Here is a 19,794-nt window from a genome sequence, read left to right as displayed (position 1 = left end):
TTAACAGAAGTAAATACTGATAAAGATCTTACGTAAATAAAAAGTTAAATTAACACACTGTATATGCACTGAAAATTCTAACATATGTAACAAGTAATTACATCAACATATTATATTATACAAATGTGTGTTACATTCACATACATCCATACAAGGTGTACCAAAAAAATTGGGCAAAAATTTACCAAAGCTTGTTTAACTATTTTTGACAAGTTTCGACACATTCTGTATTATTATAAAGTTTTATGGTCTAGCATTTACTATGAGAATGAACTATAATTTCTGAAAGCAATTCTCGAGTGAATTCAAAGAATTGCAAGGGGTATACCTAATGTAAACTGGAAGCAATAGTTTATGGCACCGTGTCTGATGAACTGGTACGAATATTGTTTGTTTTGAAGTAGGATTTTCTTATATTAACCTCGTAAGCCGTTTTTGATGAAAATGAAAAAATAAAATTTAGAAGGATCATATTTATACAATAGATTTAGTTTGGTGTTAATATATAAAAATAAGCAATGTTTTCAAATATTTACTGTTTAACGTAAGGATGCAGTTATTGTGTACACTCTCCATTAAAATTAAATTTATGATTTTTTGTTATTTATCCACAGGTTCATGAAACATTTTGTACATACGAATAGAAAACAGTTGAATGCGAATTTTATAAAATTAAAAATAAATATGTTATGTAGAATTTGGGAGCATCAAAAAGTCAACACACAATTTATCATAGATTGTTATACAATAAATTGAGTCATCGTCAGTTTAGATAGAATAGAGAGACTGTAGTTATGATTTCTATGAAAATATGAAAATTAAATTAAATTATTCCCCGAGATTTATAATTCTCTTTGTTACTTAATTAAATAATTGACTACGCTCTCTGTACGCTGGCTGCTCGGCATTGTTTAGTATACCTAAAGTCAGAGGAGCTATGACAGACACACTGATTTAAAATTATAGTTGTTGCTTATTCGGTGTTTGATTAAAGCAAGGAATACATATGCTACGGAAAAGTATAACCATATGCACCTTCTAGTTTTTCTTCTACTTTTTCACTTACCCGATTTGTAGCCATTTCAGCTCTTATCTTACCAGAAGGAGAAGTCATAATTCTATTTGAATAATACATTACATACTTGATCGAGTTCGAAGGAGATTCATCAAATTTAACTTTAAATTTTTGACTCTAAACTTACTTGACTCTATCCAAATCATTCACATGCAAGAAATGCATGAGATATAAGTTATTTTAGGTACATGAAATTTGATTTGTTGATGAGTACAGTTAATTTATAATTAAGACATATAAAAGCTAATAGTTAAAATATTCTTTTTAACTGTAACATGTTTAATAGATTATATATCCTGTGTATACTGCATGAGCTTGCAAGTTTGCCACCAAATTCTTCAGTTAATAGAGCAGTTAACTTTTGAAAAGAAACAATTATTGATTTTAACTTTTCTTCGAGTTTTGTGAACTGCAATTTTTGTAAAACAGGACAGATTTCTTTTACGAGTTACACGAGTAAGCTTACGACTTTTTTTATAAACGGACAATGAGAACAAAATACTTTGAATAGGCAGTGACAATGGATTAATAATAGTAATTTTACTAGCTTGAAACATGACTTAAAAGTAAATACCACTGCGTTATAGCCTTCACCTCCCACTTATTCCATTCCATAACACTGTAAAAAGGGGTAGTGATTGTTTTACACAGGTAAAATATATGTACAGTTTTGAATTTCATTTAAAGTTTCATTCAAATCCATTCAGTAGTTTTTGCGTGAAAGCGTAGAAAACAAACATTCAAGGTTCTGTTGAGAACATCACATTCGAAATTAAGAAATAGCAATCCCATAAAGTCATACGATCACATTTTAGCACATATATTCTTGACCTTATACCATATCTACCTTGGTTAGAAAATTGTGTGTTTTTTGGTGGAGTTTGTGACTTAAAGCTGTAATGTAAATTTATTTTAAAATTATTATTTAATTATAAAAAGATTTTTCCTACCATTTACATTTTACCTACAGGAAAAAAAATTTTTATTTAGGTTAATTAAACTTTTTCATTCATTATATTGTGCTGGCTTTTTTGTGTATATTATAAAATTTATTCATAGGTTACAATTCTGTTTTATTTTTGGGTGTAGGTAATTCTATTTATTTTTTTAATAATAATTGGAGAGGTTTCTTTGTTGTTTTGTTTTTTCCCTAAATGAGAAAAATTCATTTCAAAAGGTTTTCAAATTTTCTAAACATTTTATTAAATAAAATGAACCAAAATTATTTGAATAACTTCTTTTGTTTAAAAAATATTATTTGTGTAGTTTTAAAACCGAACTAAAAGATAATGAATAGAATTTTTTTGTAAAAAATTAACGATAGAAAAGTTTTTGAGCATTATTGAGGGGTACCAAATTGATGTATTGAAAAATGTACATATATGATAAAGAAGGCAAATTATTTAATGTTAAAAATGAAAAATTTTCAAATACTAATTCAGAACCAAAATTTTTGTGGAATTGTCAAACGATTTGTGGCACCAGCCATGATTTGAACAAAAATTAAATTTATAACTTTCTAGAAAGATGTTATTAGAGTTGCCTATCTATACTATAATATAATCTATGGGTAATATATCGAATCAATAGGGGACGTCAATTTGGCTTTGCGAAATTTCATATTCACATTTTAATATAGGATTGTTAGGATCATTATAAATAAAAATTTTTGTGAGTTAATTTGCCAAAAACTTGCAAAATATGACCATAACTTTACAAGGTCCAAAAATTTTAAAACTAAACCTCAAAAAGAATCAATGGTTTCCTAAAGTCAAGTATGACTTTATCCATTGTATCTATAAAATTTAGCAAGTCAAGGCAGAGAAATAAGTTTTTACCCCCTTTTATTGAAAATTTCTCGGCTCTTATTGTAAAAACGTCAAAAGTGATTTGAAATGATTTTATAGAAAATTTTGATAACTACATATTTTATTTCAAACTCTTTTCCATATCTTTTTTTCCGTATGTTTTCTAGATATTTTCAAAAAAGTGATTTTGGGGGGTAATATTTTAACGTTTTTCTACCCCCTTAATAAAATTTTTTAACTATGTTTACTTCAAATTTATGTTAAAACGAACTTATATTCTTCCAAAATGCAGACTTCGCGTTTCAATCGTAGTTTAAATTTTATTTCGCAGAATGCAAAATGTGTGACCAATTTGATATTTTTCAGGACTGAAAATCCGCTTTTTACCACCCATCTTTTTTCAAGGTTTAATTTTGCCTAAAACTAATAACTCGATATTTATAAAAATAAATTTTTAACTATAAAAGTATAAGTTTAGCTCTTTTTACCAACAATTAGTTTACCGACAGACACATACACATTTACAAACTTTATGAAATTGAAGTTGTTTTATCTTTATATACCAGTAATGTTTAGGTATACAGATGCTTTATATGAATTTTCCTAACATTCTAATAGAAAATTCTACTTTCTATCAAGTTGCATATTAGTTCTGACATATTCTCTAAACATAACGTAACGTTCATTCGTTACTACTTTAAAGTGAATATTATCGTCATCGTCATCGTCACACCACATCATTGGGGAATTTAAAACTTTATTATTATTAGAGATAAAAACACACAAAACACTTATAAAATAAATATAAAAACACCACTATATAAGTTTTATAAAACAACTTATCATCTATGTTTTACTCGGATCGTTTGGTTGCTTTATTCAATAAATAAAATTTGTGTATAGAATTATTTAATAAAATGTCTGAATACTATGCATCAATTTAGAAAATTAACATAAAGCACATAGAAAAGTATCTACAAGTGAAATTTACAAAATTTAAAAAACTCCCGACAAATGCGATTAATTCATTGTAAACCGATTTTTGGAGGCTTAGCTATAAAATGTTCTCAATCGAGCCGGTTCGACCGTTTAGGGGCTACGATGTCACTGAGAAACACACACACGTACAGAAAAACACTTTAAACTTTTAATCCCCCTTCTGTAATCAATATCAAAGTGATGGTCAAGGACATCAGATGAGATAAAAATGATACTTAGAGACTTATCATTTTTTGGGACAAACTTTTGGAAATATTTTAATTGAAATTGAAATATTTGAGTTGGCTTTGTTATTTTTAGTTATTGTTTTGAATTACCTAATTATTTTACCATTTTACTTTTCGAAATGAATTGAGCCAGGTTTATTTGACCATTCATTTCGATAGTAGTTATTTATATGTTAAAATTATATGTCATGCCTTTTCCAAACTGAATCGATTTTGAAGATCATCGCCAATTTTTTAGTTTTTTCGGGTACGGGCCACTAATCTGGCACTTGGAACATAGCATAGAACACTTTCCATTAAATTACCTTTCAAATGAAACCAAAGAATTAAAATCACACAGATAGACAAACAAACATAGACGTCAAACTTATAACACCACTTTTTGTTAGTTCGGGGGTTAAAAATAGGATTACCATTCACTTAACTAGGTCCAAATTCTGCGCTTACTCTAACTTGTCAGATTTGACCACACGTTGATTGATCGGTCTGTCAAGAGAATCAGCGAACCAATCCGACTAAATCATCGGCCTGGCTTTTTACATAAAAATATTACAAGAACTATCATACGTTATTAGTAAATCACCACAGTTATATTTTGTCTAGTGGTGTATGTGTATTGATTCTGTATTTGATACGAATAATAATAAATAGTCACTCTCACAACTAATATATATCATCTACATATATATCAGCGAAATATCACTGACTCACTGATTCATCACGAGATCTCTAAAACTATGCACTCGATTGACTCAAGCATTGTTTTGAACTCGATTGACTTGAAATCACGCACGAATTTTTTGGAAATTTAACTCATGAGGTGTTGAAAAAGGGGATGAAAGTTTGTATGCGGAAACCCCATGAAAATAATTTTATAGACAAATACAGATCAGCGTTTGCCAAATTTTTAATGTTACTGCGTTTTTTTTGTTTTTTGTTTTGAACTTAATGTGGTTTATAATATTTACAAAAGAGAATTGTAATTATTTTTTACACAAAAGTATGTTAGGAATAACTCTTCATTAATCTTAAATTTGAAACTTTGCGGGTGGAAAAATGTTGTGTTCTGTATGTATGGTATTACACAAGAAAACTGACTGACTGACATCAACAGGCAGTAAATACTGTTGGGGCCAGGAACGTAAAAGATGATGAAAAAGGGGATGAAATTTTATGTGGGTACATGATAATAGATCAATTGAAAACCTAAGTAATTCCGTCCGCGGTATGCCTAGGGTAGCGAGTTCGATTCTCTCCGTCGCAACTAAAATTAATTTAATTAATAGTTGTGATGGGCTGGTGTAGTGCATGGTATATGCATGAAGGAGGTGCACTCAACCTATATTTTTCAATAATTTTATCTTGTACATAATGAAAAGGATAAGGCTTTCCGGGATCAATGTAAGTTTTTAAATGGTTACATAATATATACGCAGTGTGAAAACGTATGTTCATATTTGTTTCGTTTATGAGTTTTTAAGGACAAAAATAGAAAAGTCCGCTGGACAGCACCTTTCTCTAAAGTTATCTATACTGTACATACTAGAAAGATTGTAAGTGACTTTCTTGTGACGAATCTACCGAACATTCTTTTACGAATTTTTGTTAAGGGTTGTAATTTCAAATGAACCTGATAACGTCAAATTTAAGCAATTGAGCTGAAAAAAACGCAGCAGGAAATTTGTCGGACACTATGACAACTTGGTTAATAATTGATAGTAGTAGCAAAAGTGAACTAATATATGTATTGAAAAACAAAAATACAAATATACGGCATGATCGAGGTGGTAGACAAACTCATCGGTGCAGTATTTCTGTCGGACAAAAAATTTTTACTGTTTAATAATTATTAAAGTTAATAAGTGTTTATAGTTCCCGAAAAAGCCCTGGCTGCGTTTTCGTCGCAAAAAAGTCGCCACTCATGATGTTACAAGTATGAAAAGGGTGCTGTCTCGCGAGCGAATACAGAATATAATTTCTAACAACCTCAGATTCTAACTGATATCACCTGCACCGTATGTTAATACGATTTTCTACCAAAAGTGATTTGAAAAATATATTTTTTAAATAAATTTGTACCTAATTAAACAGAACGCACCCAAATAACCTAATAAAATCCGAAACAAGTCGAACTCGAACAAATTAGCAAATTTTTTAATACACTTTAAATTTAATGTATGCCATTTCAGTTTTCTCCTTCGATACGATAATGAAATCTCTATAATTAAATTAAATTAATTTTTTTTTGCTCATTCAGTGCGGTACTTGCATGCAACCAGACTTCGTTCTGTAATACTATAAAACTATTATTTTTCTCTATTCCTAAGAGAATTATACTCTAAATGCAAACTAGAAAAGTACGCTAAGAAAACTAGAAATTGTCAGATAAAATAGAAAGTAGGTATATCAATTTACGTTACGATATTATTGGAATCACTAGTTGACAATAAATCTTGAAAACTTAACGTTAAATAATTGAAAAAAGTATTTTATGGCATAATATAGAATACTCTGTTGTGTCTAACTTACGTTTAACTTAAATTTTATGAGTAACATTATAAAATTTAGGAAAATAGTTTTTGAATAAAGTTTTACTCTTCATCAATCTATTAAAGATTCGAATTTAGAGATCGAATATGAAAATATTTTTTGAATTCATTTAAGAAAAAATATACCATCATCACTTTATTACCAAAAGACACAAAATTCAATTTTGTATTGATAATATAACTCAGATAAATCACTCGTTGGAAATTTTTTCTATGTCAAAAAAATCATCCACTATTATTCTATTACTTTGAAATATTAAAAAAATATGTAATGGAAGTAAATCTTTAAGATTTCCTCAGACCCGAATTTTCCCGCGTGTTCACTCTTGAGAATTTTTTTCTGATCTCACGGAAAATACCCCCGTATGTAGTACTTGTCGAATAAATGATAGAGGTTATATAATTATTTATGCAAATCTTTTATTATACCTACACTTCTCGGAACCTCAAAGACCTCAAAAGAAAGTTAACAAAATTGCAAAATTACCAAGACGATTGTTTAATATTATGTTCGTGCTGTCTAATAATTTTGACTCGAGGCTACAAGAAAAACTTTTTTGTAAATATGATTCAAAACAATCTTCTTTTCGAAATCGCTGGATAAACTAAACTTCTACGTTTCCTTTCGAATCTTTTACTGTGACTAAGATACCAATTAGTAATGGCTATTGTTTCCAAGTTTGATTCGAAACAGAAAAATTAATTGAAAACTAAGAATTGAATTTAGCTTGGAATTTATATCGTACTTTAAAAATTTTGATAATCGACAAAACTTTTTTTTATACTTTTTTGCCTCTCTCCGGTAAGTAAGTAAAATTCGTAATCGCTGGTTTCGCTTTTAGCGCATGGACATTTAAGAAAAATTTGACTATTTTAATTAGATTTTTTTTAACTTTAGTTTGACGACATTCGCAAAATATGTCCGAATTTCATAACACACAGTTACGAATAAACTGTCTTACCTTGATTCCGATGTGTATTGGAGCTGGAAAATCGGTGTGTGATAATGTTGGTGTGGCTGTATGGTGTAATAGTGGCAGCACTGGTAAAGGACAGGACATCATACTGTCAGCCTAAAACAAACAAAATAAAGTTTTTATTAAAAAGAAAAAAAAAAGGAAAATTTACAAAGAAAAAAAAAGACGTCACAAATGAAAATAATTATTTCAAAAAAATATTTCAAACAAATATTTTTGCCATGATTTGATGAAGGTTTGAATCTCTATCGTCGGATGAGGGTGAAATTATGTTTTTATGTAGAAATAAAAACTGTCATTTGCAATAAATTGTCATCAAACAAGAGATAGAAAATATGAAAATCACACTAATGATTTACCAATTAATCCCTTGACATATCGTGTCGTTTTGCTTCCTTTTTGTCGCTATTATTATCATCGTCATATACTTTCTCATTGCTACTATTAATGTCTGGCTCGTATAGACATAGTATAATATGATGTTATCATTATATGTATATATAGTCAACTCGAATTTTCTAATTGGATGTCGTTTTTATTCATAATATCGAAAAGAAACGGCTTTCGAAAGTACACGATAAAAAGAGGTTTGTTTAAATAGAGAAATATGGTCAATTAACTTTTATTCTAATTTTTGCATTGAGAAAAAACCTTAATTATTAACAAATTTAGAATCAAACACAGAATGGAAAACTTATTCAAACTAAAAGCTGGTAAGTAGATTTTTTTTTCAACTTCTATACCAATTTGTTTCTGCTACCTACTGATACTATAAGGTGATTAATATTAATATTTAACTAATTTAATGATAATAAGATGTGGATAAGAAATAATAACTTAGAGATGGAGATCCAGAGATACGCGATTGGCGACTTTGATGATTTTCATTAATGAAATAGTAAAAAATTAGCTTGTTGAAAACAAAATTAAACTCCAAAATGGAGCAAAAATGTTTTAATCATCCTTTCATTACACTTTAACGAACACCGCAGTGACATCATTTTTCATTTAATGATTTCACAATTCGGCCTTTAAATCGCTATACGGTAACAAAGGGTTTGAAATTTCGAACAGTGTCAGTCTATGAATACAGATACTACAAGTTTTACTTTTAAGAATAATTTAAGAATAAGAATATATAATCTTTTTGTATTTATTAATTACACAACAAAATTATATCAAAAATCATGTTAATAAAGAAAAAAGTGTTTTATCAGGTTGTAAGCACTCCTACAAAAAAATCGGCCACTCAGGTGGGTGTTTGAACCCCTTTGCGGGGGGGGGGGGGGATTGATTTTTTTACAAATTACAAAAAATATATGCATCAAATAAAAGTTTTAGCTGATTTAATTGTGCATTTTTTTCGACTTTCTAGCTTCAAAATTGACCTTGATATGCCAATTTTAAAATAGTGTATTTTTGCTCATTCAATCAAATTAACAAGTATCCATCTTGTAAACCGTAAGAAATAGAACAAAAGTTTAAATGTAAAAATTATTCTTCATAAAAAAATTACGAACTTTGAAATATTTTTTCATAAACATCACTATTTATCCTTGAGGGCATAGAAAGAGAGAAGAAAATTTGTATGTAACTTCAACTAGTTACCTTGTGATAAATTCTAGAAAATACTTTGCCCATTTAAACAAATAAAAAAGGACCTAGATACCAAACCGTTAGAGGTAAAAGTTATTTCTTACAAAAAAATAATCAACGTGTGTCTGAAATATTTGGTCAGTGTTTACCCGTGAGTGCGTTTCGAAAATGTGTATAAGACTTTCAAAAATTTGGAAGTTCGTAATGTATTTTTTAGAATTTTCTTTTCGAGAATGCTTTTTGAAATTACATACAAATTTTCAACTCCCTATCTTTCATAGTTTTGGAGAAATAGACACCCAAGTTTCGTCCTCATATGGCCCACACGGGTAATCTTGTTATTCATTAACAGAAGGCAGTTTTTTTCGTGGGATATCACTGTCACAAATAAAATGGAAATTTTTACTTTTTCCCGATCTTGTACACTTTCTCAATTTTGAAAACTCATAAAAATGTTTCTTTTATTTTAAATATTATATGATAATTTTTCCCAGGCAAAACTAGGAGATACTATTTTCTTCTTTAATAATCCGTCTCTCTCACATAACATACATATCTTAACTTGATAAATGAATATCTCTTTCTTAAATAAATTTTTCATATGATGAGGAAATTTTTCATAAGAAAAATCACCGCAAGAAAAATTATTATAATTTTATAATATAATTGAATTTTCATTTTTGTCGTTTATACAATTGTTATTATAATAAATATTCAATTTAACCTCAACCTCTTAGAAACAAAATGTAACTAGCTATACTCAGGGTTGAGAATATTAAATTATATAATTTTTATATGTTATATAAATTTCATTTCCTAAAAAAAATAATAACATTCCACTCAAAAGCTTACGTTTGATTGTTCTCGGTCAAACTCAGTCTGAGTTCTTACCAATCATTTTCTCAGTTATCATTTTTTGGGACAAATTTTTGGAAATATTTTTATTGAAATTCAAATATTTTAGTTGACTTTGTTCTTTTGAATTATTGTTTTGAATTACCTAATTATTTTACCATTTCACTTTTCGAAATGAATTGAGCCAGGTTTATTTGACCATTCATTTCCATAGTAATTATTTATATGTTAAAATTATATGTCATGCGTTTTTCAAACTGAATCGGTTCTGAAGATCATCGCCAATTTTTTAGTTTTCGGGTACGGAACCCTAAGCTCGCACTTGAAGAATAGCTAAGAACACTCTCCGTTAAAATAAATTTCAAATGAAAGCAATAAAATTGAAATCGGTTCATCCATTTAGGCGCTACGATGCCACAGACAGACACACACAAACAGACATACACACATAGCGGTCAAACTTATAACACCCCTTTTTAAGTTCGAAGTTTAAAAAATAGAAGATGTCTGTCTTGCTAATATCGGTAGTCTCTCATTAAGACTATCTTACTTATAGATTGCATAGTGTGAGAAATAAAAAAAATATGTTTAAAAGGCGGCGCTAGATAAGGTTCTACATGCAACGCGCAATGAGTCATAAATACGGAGATAAAAATGTACAATAATTGAATATATTTTACTTTAAAGGTGCATTGAAGACTTGTATTAGTAAAATATTTTTTGAAAAAATAAAATTTCGAAATTTCTATCCGACCCTGCAACTAACTACTCATATATTATGTTTGTAAATTAAGTAAATATGATATAGAAAATAATACTGTTACTGAAAATAACCTGAAGGTATGTTATGTACACAACGCATCGGGCAATGAAATGATATGTAAACGATTACAATATTCAACTGATGTCATTATGCTATGTACAGCTTACAGTTTACGAAAGGGAACACGTAACAGTAACAGGGATTGGGTACAAAGCTGGAGGGATTTGTTGTTTAAAGCATCAGTCGACTGCTGGTGGTTGCTTGAATCTTTGTTGATATTATTTTTACTGACAAACATATACAGTATGTTTCAGAACTCCTTAGCAACCTTTTAATGATATCTTTCTTCTAGAGACATGCCTTTAATTAAAGATTGTAACTCTATAGTTACGTTCTGGTGTAGGTCTAGAATAAATGAATAAATAATTTATAACACAAATTAGAATAAAAGCAGAAAATATTTTTTTCGAGTTAATCTAAATAGTGAGCCTTACCTTTGTGATTGAAAATATAGGCTTTTCGACTAGTTCATATAATTCATTGCAATTATTTACTTATTATTGGATTATACACTTGTTTCAACAATCATTTTTGACTCCGGTAAAAAACTACAAACAGGCATTTACGAGTGCCAAAGATAGGGGGTCTTCTACACGGATGAACCGATTTTAATTTTTTTGGTTTAGTTTGAAAGGTTATTTAACGGACAGTGTTCTTAGCTATGTTTCAAGTGCAAGTTTAGGGTTCCGTCCCCAAAAAAAATTGGAGACGATATTCAAAATGCCTTAAGGAAAAAGGTAATTTAATGGAGAGTGTTCTTATATATGTTTCAAGTGTGAGTTTAGGGTTCCGTATGCAATTTTTTTTTTAAATTTTGTAAATTTCACTTGTTTTAAATCCAAATGAAGCATAGGCTGAAAAAAGATCAACCTTCTTTTATAGTATCAAAACAGACCACAGTCTAAGTATATCATATTATGATGCTACAACCTCTATAACCTGATCTTAGCTATCAACGGCCAATTTTATCTCTATGTTTAATATTTAAATAAATTTCATATTAAATTTTTGTATCCTGGCGTAATTATTAAATTTTTTCTAGTAAAGTAAAGTAAAGTAATTATTAAAGTCACACGATAACATTTTCATTCCTTTAACATATGAGCTTCGTTAACGCAGGTAAACCTAGTAAACGTAGTAAACAGCTAGGAAACTAGTTGTGAAAGAAAAGTGACTTTCGATTACTTGAGACTTGAGACAGACTTATTAAACGTTTTTATGTTTGAAACTATGTAACATCATTATTGTTGGATTATTCATCTATGGAATTGCAACATATATAATCTATATAACAGAGGTATAATTGAAATTTATAACTAAAGTAAATAGTAATAAATCAATTAAAAAATCAAAAATAATATTTACAAATTGAATGTTTTTGAAATTAAAATGTTGATAAGAAAATTATAATTACTTATATGTACATTTAATTTAATAATTAATAATAAATTATTCTAAATTTTAATTACTGTAATGAAATAGTTATTAGAATATAACCTGAAATCTGATATACTAAACAAAATACAGTTTGATTTTAGAACTATTCATTGATTTCATCCGTATCACGTATCCGTAACAAGTGGTTTTTATGTATTTTAAACATCGCTCCAAATAATAAAACACACTTTTCAAAGAAATTGAAGTCACAAATCTAAATCTAATGAATCTTTTTGATTCATTTCCATTACTTCTTGATAAAAGCGTGGTTCGCACGGACAGTGCTATTGTTGTTAATTATTTTTAATTTTTACAGAACGTTTCGCGGATTTTCTTTGCATTAATTTTAAGTATCATATACATCGTCTCGCCAATTTTCTCGGATTATTTTCATACAATGTTTCGTCAGTTTCCTTTCATTGCCACTCGTATTTTCAACAAATCAAATTATCCCAATTAGCAGTGATGTCCGTATGATAACATCATTATTAACGCAAATTTTCGCATGCGTACGTTAATAATATTCTTACCGCACTTGTATCGTAAATAATTATTTTAACATTTAAATTTCAATCTATTGCTACTCGGTATTGCCCATATAAAACGAGACTGGCAACCAAAAAAAACTATTATGTATTTATATTATATTTAAAACTCAAAAGAACTATTTATTCTTGAAAATTAGTATAGAGACAGAAATTATGAAAGCTTTAATATGTATTACATATCTTTTGGATTTGACCAAAAGACATGACATTCACCTTTTTACAAAGGGAACATCATATATATTTCCAGGTACAGTGTAGACACTAAAACCAATCTTTTAAATTCACAGCATGTATCAATAATATTTGGCTTAATATTTAACTAACAATACAAAAAAGGTTTGCAAAACACGAACTGCGGACGTAGTATAACTAGATATATTGATAATGGTGTTAAATAGAGTCACTGATAAAAATGTAAGTTACGTCATTTTTGACATAATTTATAGGGTAAGTAATTTTAACACATGTTAAAATTAATATTTTATAAATTCGACGATCAATGTTTCTAAGCGCTTGTTCAAAAATACGAACATCGCTCGTCGTCCACTGAAGTTATTTCAAAGGTACTAGATAAAAGTAAATTGATCGCGCTGAAGGGAAATAAAAGCCGAAGGGACTAATTTACTAACAAAGACAACAATAATGTATTTTCACACGAATGACCTTAGACGATGAACGGATGATCCCTATATATCATAAATGTGAAAGTAAGCATCTTTGTTTGCTTGTTTGTTTGTTTGTTTATTTGTTTGTTACGTTTTCACGGTAAAACCAGCAAATGGTTTTTAATGAAACTGTACAGCAGTATAGCTGATATATTAGAATAATCCATGAACTATAATTTATAAAGGGTATTAAAAAAAATTTAAAAAATTTAATTTAATTTGCATTTACCATTTTTTTAAATTTTACAGAAATCTTTAATTGATGGGTTAAAATGATGATTATGGATGTCAAACAAATCATGGCCAACTTATCTGATAGACTCAATGAATTATGACTATTTTACATTTAACAAAATTGAAAACTGTGTATATCAAGAGAGGGTGGAGGCTATAAAACTGTGGTTTTTACTTTTAAGCCCAGTGAAACGGGCGGGTATCAATCTAGTAACTAATAATTTTTCCAGCCAAGTAAGATATTTATTTACATTTGTTTCATCGTGTATGCAGCAATTTTTACGAGCTCTAACGGTAAATTTTCCCCGAAGGTAAAATAAGCTGTATGGTGTTTTGGTCTTTAGCCAAACATTTTTAATACAATCTCTACTCGTATATTAATGTTTTAAAATACATAATGTAAATGGTTTCTCTTGTAATACCATTAAAAGGACACTACAGTTTATTATATCGAACATTTTCTATATATTATTTGGAGCAGCATACGACAAAATTTTGATTTGTTGAAAGCTTTATCAGGAATACTGCTCATTGATATATGTTATTTGCATATCAAGGCAACATTCAACCTATATATATATCTCTCTCACAGTTGCATATATAATTTTCTGTAACCATAAACCTATTGAAATCAAAAGATAGACTTATTGAAATAACTGGACTTTCATACATTATGAGGATAATATATAATACAAGAGAAGAGTAGAAGATACGATCTCTTAATTAAGAATATTATATAGATAGGGATAATTATTAGACTGATGTAGCTTGGTTTCAGTAAAAATATGTATAATTCAATAGAATTTAATGTTTCAGGGTCTTTGAAATTCTGAAAGCACACAAAGAAAATTGGCAGTCTTTTTTATTAGGAAGGAGTTTATGATTTGAAGTTTACTATTGTTTTTATATTTCGACCAACTATAATACTTATAGTAAAAAAAAATTGCTTATTTATTTGGTAATCTTCAAATTTCAAATGGTATATGTGTTGAAACTGTTTATATCTTCATATAATTTTATCTAATTTCGACTCAACGAATTTTTCATATTTTCTTCAATCTATCTATAATTTTATAAGTTCTTCAGAAATCGAGAGAATTTCTTTCATCGCGAAACTAAAAATCTAAGTAAAAAATATTATCTTCGGAAATTATCGGGTATTTTGTTTACGTTTATTCGGATATTCGGCTCTGTACAATAAAAATCGTTGAAATTTATTTGTTAAAAATATAGTAATGTCAAAAAAATTAATTGTTTTATAATTTAAGTGATAATAATTGTTATAATAAATAATTAATTTAAATAATAGATTTAATAAATGCAGACGGCGTTGTTGTAAAAAACTTTTTTTATGACTTAGGATAAGAACAATACTTATTTGATAAAAACTGATTTCGAATCAAATTTTAACAGGACATTCCCAGAAAAAATTTTATTTTGTTATTTTATAAATTTTTTACAAACGTAATTTCATAATGAAATTTTTCCTATATATGCAGATTTTCAAAGAGCATTTTTTACTATATATCTAACTTATTGAAAAATATAAGCTCTTTTCTAACTTATTGAAAATTTCGGCCACAGTATTCTGTAAGAGCGAGAATCCTGCTCTACAATTTTCCTTGAAATGTATGAATGTATATATTTTATAATACTTGTTTATTATAATTTTTTTAAGTTAATTTTGTTGACAAATACGTTTTGAAAGAAAAAATAAATAACAAGGCGTGTAATTGAAAAAGTTTAACATCAACTTTGTAAAGTGAACTATACTTCTGCAGGTACCTTCTTATATTACCTACTTTTTTATTCTTACTTCAGTTTAACAAGTTGACAAGAATACAAATTGGAAAAAATAAGAACAATTATTTTGTCTTACAGTTTTTTTTAAATGTATGTGAGGCTACTTTAATACAGTCACAGTCGTGAAATAATTTCTAACATCTGTTTCTTGCTAGGCCTTATAAAAGTGTACAAATTGTTTAGAGTTGGAATTATTTAAACAATGGTATGTAGTTGGTATTTGTTGAGCTGCAACCGTATAATTTAAGTAAGTACATATAATTTAATTTAACATGGGCTGTTTCATTTACGAAATTTAAAAAACGCCCGAAAAATGATATTTATTCTTTGTAAACCGGCTTTTGGAAACTTGGCTATAAAATGTTCTCAATCAAGTCGGTTCGACCGTTTAGGGGCTACGATGCCACTGAGAAACACACAGATGCACAAAAAAAATTTTTTAAATTATAACCCTCCTTTTGAAATCAATATCAAAGTGATGGTCAAGGACATCAGATGAGATGAAAAGGATACTTAGAGAGCTATTATTTTCCGGGAAAAATTTTCGGAAATATTTTAATTGAAATTGAAATAATTCTTCTTTTGAATTATTGTTTTGAATAACCTAATTATTTTACCATATCATTTTTACGAAATGAATTGAGCCAAGTTTATTTGACCATTCGTTTTCATAGTAATTACATATATGTTAAAATTATATGTCAAGCCTCTTCCAAACTGAATCGATTTTGCAGATCATCGCCAATTTTTTTCGGGTACGGAACCCTAAGCTCGCACTTGAAGCATAGCTAAGAACACTCCGTTAAATTACCTTTGAAATTAAATCAACAAGATTAAAATCGGTTCATTTGTTTAGGCGCTACAATGCCACAGACAGACACACACACATAGCGGTCAAACTTATAGCACCCCCTTTTTTTAGTTAAGGAGTTAAAAAACTTTTAGGAATCTACACCAAAAACTTGAAACCAACGAAATTGTGAACAAAAGGGAGGAGGGGAGATAAGTATTGACAAATGAAGTGAAGGTTATAGCACTATTATCTTTGTATTCATTGAAAATTGAAATTGCCTAGCGTGACGGGTGGTTAACTGCTAGTCAGATATAAAGAACCATCACTATTCAATGAAATTAATTTCCACAAAAATCCTTAAAATATTATATAATATAAAAGTTTTCTTTCAACATAAATGAGTAAAAGAGATTAGATATCTATTATCTATAATGTATGTTATATATGTCAGATAGTATGTGCAGGTATTCAACATAAACAACATACATTACACTAGAAATAATGAGTTGTAAAGAAAAGTAATTAAAACTATCATAATAATTACCAAACATTTGTTATGTATTATATTATTAAATATATGCTATATGGTTATGTTATGTATGGAGTAAAAGTTTTGGAACATAACACATAAGTTATATCTATGATGTGGATGAGAAAAGGCTTACTTAAATTACATTGCTTTCATAATACTAACATATACTGATGTATAATGATGATAGAAAATCATGAAAGAATATTATTATTAGAATATAAACCTAAACACTCATCAACATGCTATTCATAATAAGAATGGGTTAGAGTTGTGTGCGTTTTTGAAATAGCTGACAATATAAAAACATTAAAGAAAAATAAGTAGGTATTGAAGAAAAATAACTTAATACAGTTGAAGAAAATTAACTTAATATAGTTGATTGGTTTACGTACTTTTTTAAATAGCTTAATATTACAGTAACTTTATACATTACAGTCTGCATCAAATCCAGTAGTTCTAATTTTTTGCAGACTTGTGATTTTTTCAGATTTTGGCGATTATAACCCTAAAAGGGTAATTTTTGTAGTATCTTTTCAGGAAGGTTTAAAGTAGACTAAATTTTCTACAATATGAGAAAAAATTGTCTCAGTAGACTCAATAGTTTCCGAGAAAAAGCAATTCAAAATTTCATTTATTCATTTATTCGAACGTCGATCGAACTACTCTAGCCGAAGGCACTTCCACTTACCTCGGACGGAGTGTAATAATATTACACTCCGTCTACTAATATTATAAAAAATTGCGAAGTGCGAAAAAATTATAAACTTTGAAAAGATTTATCTCCGAAACTATTGGTTCTGCAGTAACGATTCTAGTCTCATACTGTAGTCTACAAATCTAGTCTACTTTAAAACATTTACATACATTTTAAAAAGATACCTCAAAAACTACTGTTTAGGGTTATAATCGCCAAAATCTGGAAAAAAAGGCTTAAATTTTCGCGGGATTTTTCGATTTTTGACAAAGTTCCGTTCGTCGCTCAAGGTCACAAACGTGGATTATTCATGTGGACATCATAAACAAGTCTGATAAAAATTAGTATTACGGGATTTGACGTTAGCTCTGATGTATAAAGCTACGTCGGTAAATTTTGAAAGACTTTATCTCGAAAAGTATTGGGTCTAAAGAGTCCATTCTCATCTCATATTGTAGTAAATTAAGTTTACTATAAAAACGTTCCGAAACGATTTCATCATACAACTAGTCCTTTAGGATTTTAACCGCCAATATTCAAAATTTTCACGTTGCATTGAGCGTTCGAGGTCACAAACTTGGATTATTCATTAGACCAACATCATAAACTGTCTGCAAAAAATCAAAACTACCAGATTTGGTGCAAACTACACCGTTCTTTCAAACGACAAGGTTACTGGATTATAAGAACAAAATTGAATAATTTGGGAAAACTAATTATTTTAAAACGATTTCATAATCCCTCATTATTCTGCCTACCTTATTTAAGTCTATGCTTTACATTATAAGTAAGAATATTAATGTATCGCACAAGTTCCAAGAAACAAAACAACAAACATTAAAAAAATTATAAAATCCCACTTTTGGACTAGTTTTCGTGTTTTTGCAATTTTTCATAAATGTATCTTGTAGTTACAAATGATTATAAAAACACGTCCTATCGAAAATTTGTTCAAATTTATGCTAACCATTTTAAACGGGCTGTTACTACAATCAAAATAAATAGATGAACCTCAAACAATCGTCTATTTTGACGGTGGTAAAAAATCATTTTTTAACAAATAATTTCCGTAAAATTTCAAACTCGTCTCTATTACTAACATTAAGATCAATTTTTTGTTTAATAAATACGTATTTCGCATACAATGTAGCCATCATCAGTATATATTATTTATGAATAATCTAATCGTAACTTTTTTGCTGAGATATGTCACTCGTTGTAAATTTGATGTCTAAAACCTTTTTTCAAACAGTCATAAAATTAGCGATGAGCATCACCTTTTAGGAGAAAAATTACGATTTGGTTATTCATCATACTGATGATAGCTACACTAAAATCGACGTACGAATTTATAATATAAAAAATTGATCTAGGCTTTGGGCGAAGAGTTATGTTTGATAATATTAAAATTAAAAAATTTTTACTCCAAAAAAATATTTTTGAATACTTAAAAGATTCAAAAAGCCACGAAATTTTTAAGAACGAGTCATTTTGTTTAAAATCATTTCTTTGTACAGAATTATACAAAAATACAAGATTTACAATATTTTATAGAAAATGAAATATTGTTATATAGATAAATAAACATATTTTGTAAATTAAAAGATAATATCGTTATCAGTTATAACAAAACGTCAATGGTGTATGGAATAGGAATATATTCGTTGTTCGTTGTTTGGCGGTGTACTTGGTTTTTCGATGTGTTCCTTGCATTATAGTCGACATACCAAAACAATCAACAACATCCATCCATGGTTAAATTATTTTATGTAAATACAGAACGATTATAAAGTGCTCGTTGATGCAGTAAGGAATACACAGACAGATGAAGACAAAAAAATCCACAGTACATATTAAACAGGCATAGTCACTGCATATTTTATTAGAGATCATTTAGACGAAAGGAGCCCGAAAACAGTACGCAAATCATGCGGTGGATGAGAATCCTGGTCGTAGCTGGTATCAAATTTTGTTGCCATTATACAAGTAAAAAAAAAGTTCCCAATTACTGCCGATAGAAGTGAAAACGTAGAATTTTTAGTATGAATAATGTTTGAATTAAAGTCAATCAATCTGGTTTTCACATCTATTGACATCCCGAGCAACAATTATATGCATGTTTATATGGTTTTTTATTATTTAAATATATTACGGGCTGTACAAGATTATGACAAAATAT

At 28.5% G+C, this 19,794-nt stretch overlaps 1 protein-coding gene across 3 annotated transcripts in view; it reads right to left on the bottom strand.

Annotated features, from left to right (window-relative positions):
- Nucleotides 1-19,794, bottom strand: part of LOC123290557 (polypyrimidine tract-binding protein 1) — a 740,982-nt gene that overhangs the window by 542,359 nt on the left and 178,829 nt on the right. For all 3 annotated transcript variants that reach the window (XM_044870781.1, XM_044870779.1, XM_044870780.1), the window contains one exon: nucleotides 7,621-7,731. In XM_044870781.1, coding sequence (XP_044726716.1) covers nucleotides 7,621-7,722 — 102 coding nt within the window. In that variant the 5' untranslated portion in view covers nucleotides 7,723-7,731. The remainder of the gene's footprint in view (nucleotides 1-7,620; nucleotides 7,732-19,794) is intronic.

The sequence above is a fragment of the Chrysoperla carnea genome, chromosome 1, assembly GCF_905475395.1.
Source record: "Chrysoperla carnea chromosome 1, inChrCarn1.1, whole genome shotgun sequence".
NCBI classification, from domain to species: domain Eukaryota; kingdom Metazoa; phylum Arthropoda; class Insecta; order Neuroptera; family Chrysopidae; genus Chrysoperla; species Chrysoperla carnea.
This window is presented reverse-complemented; position numbering and strand designations above follow the sequence as displayed.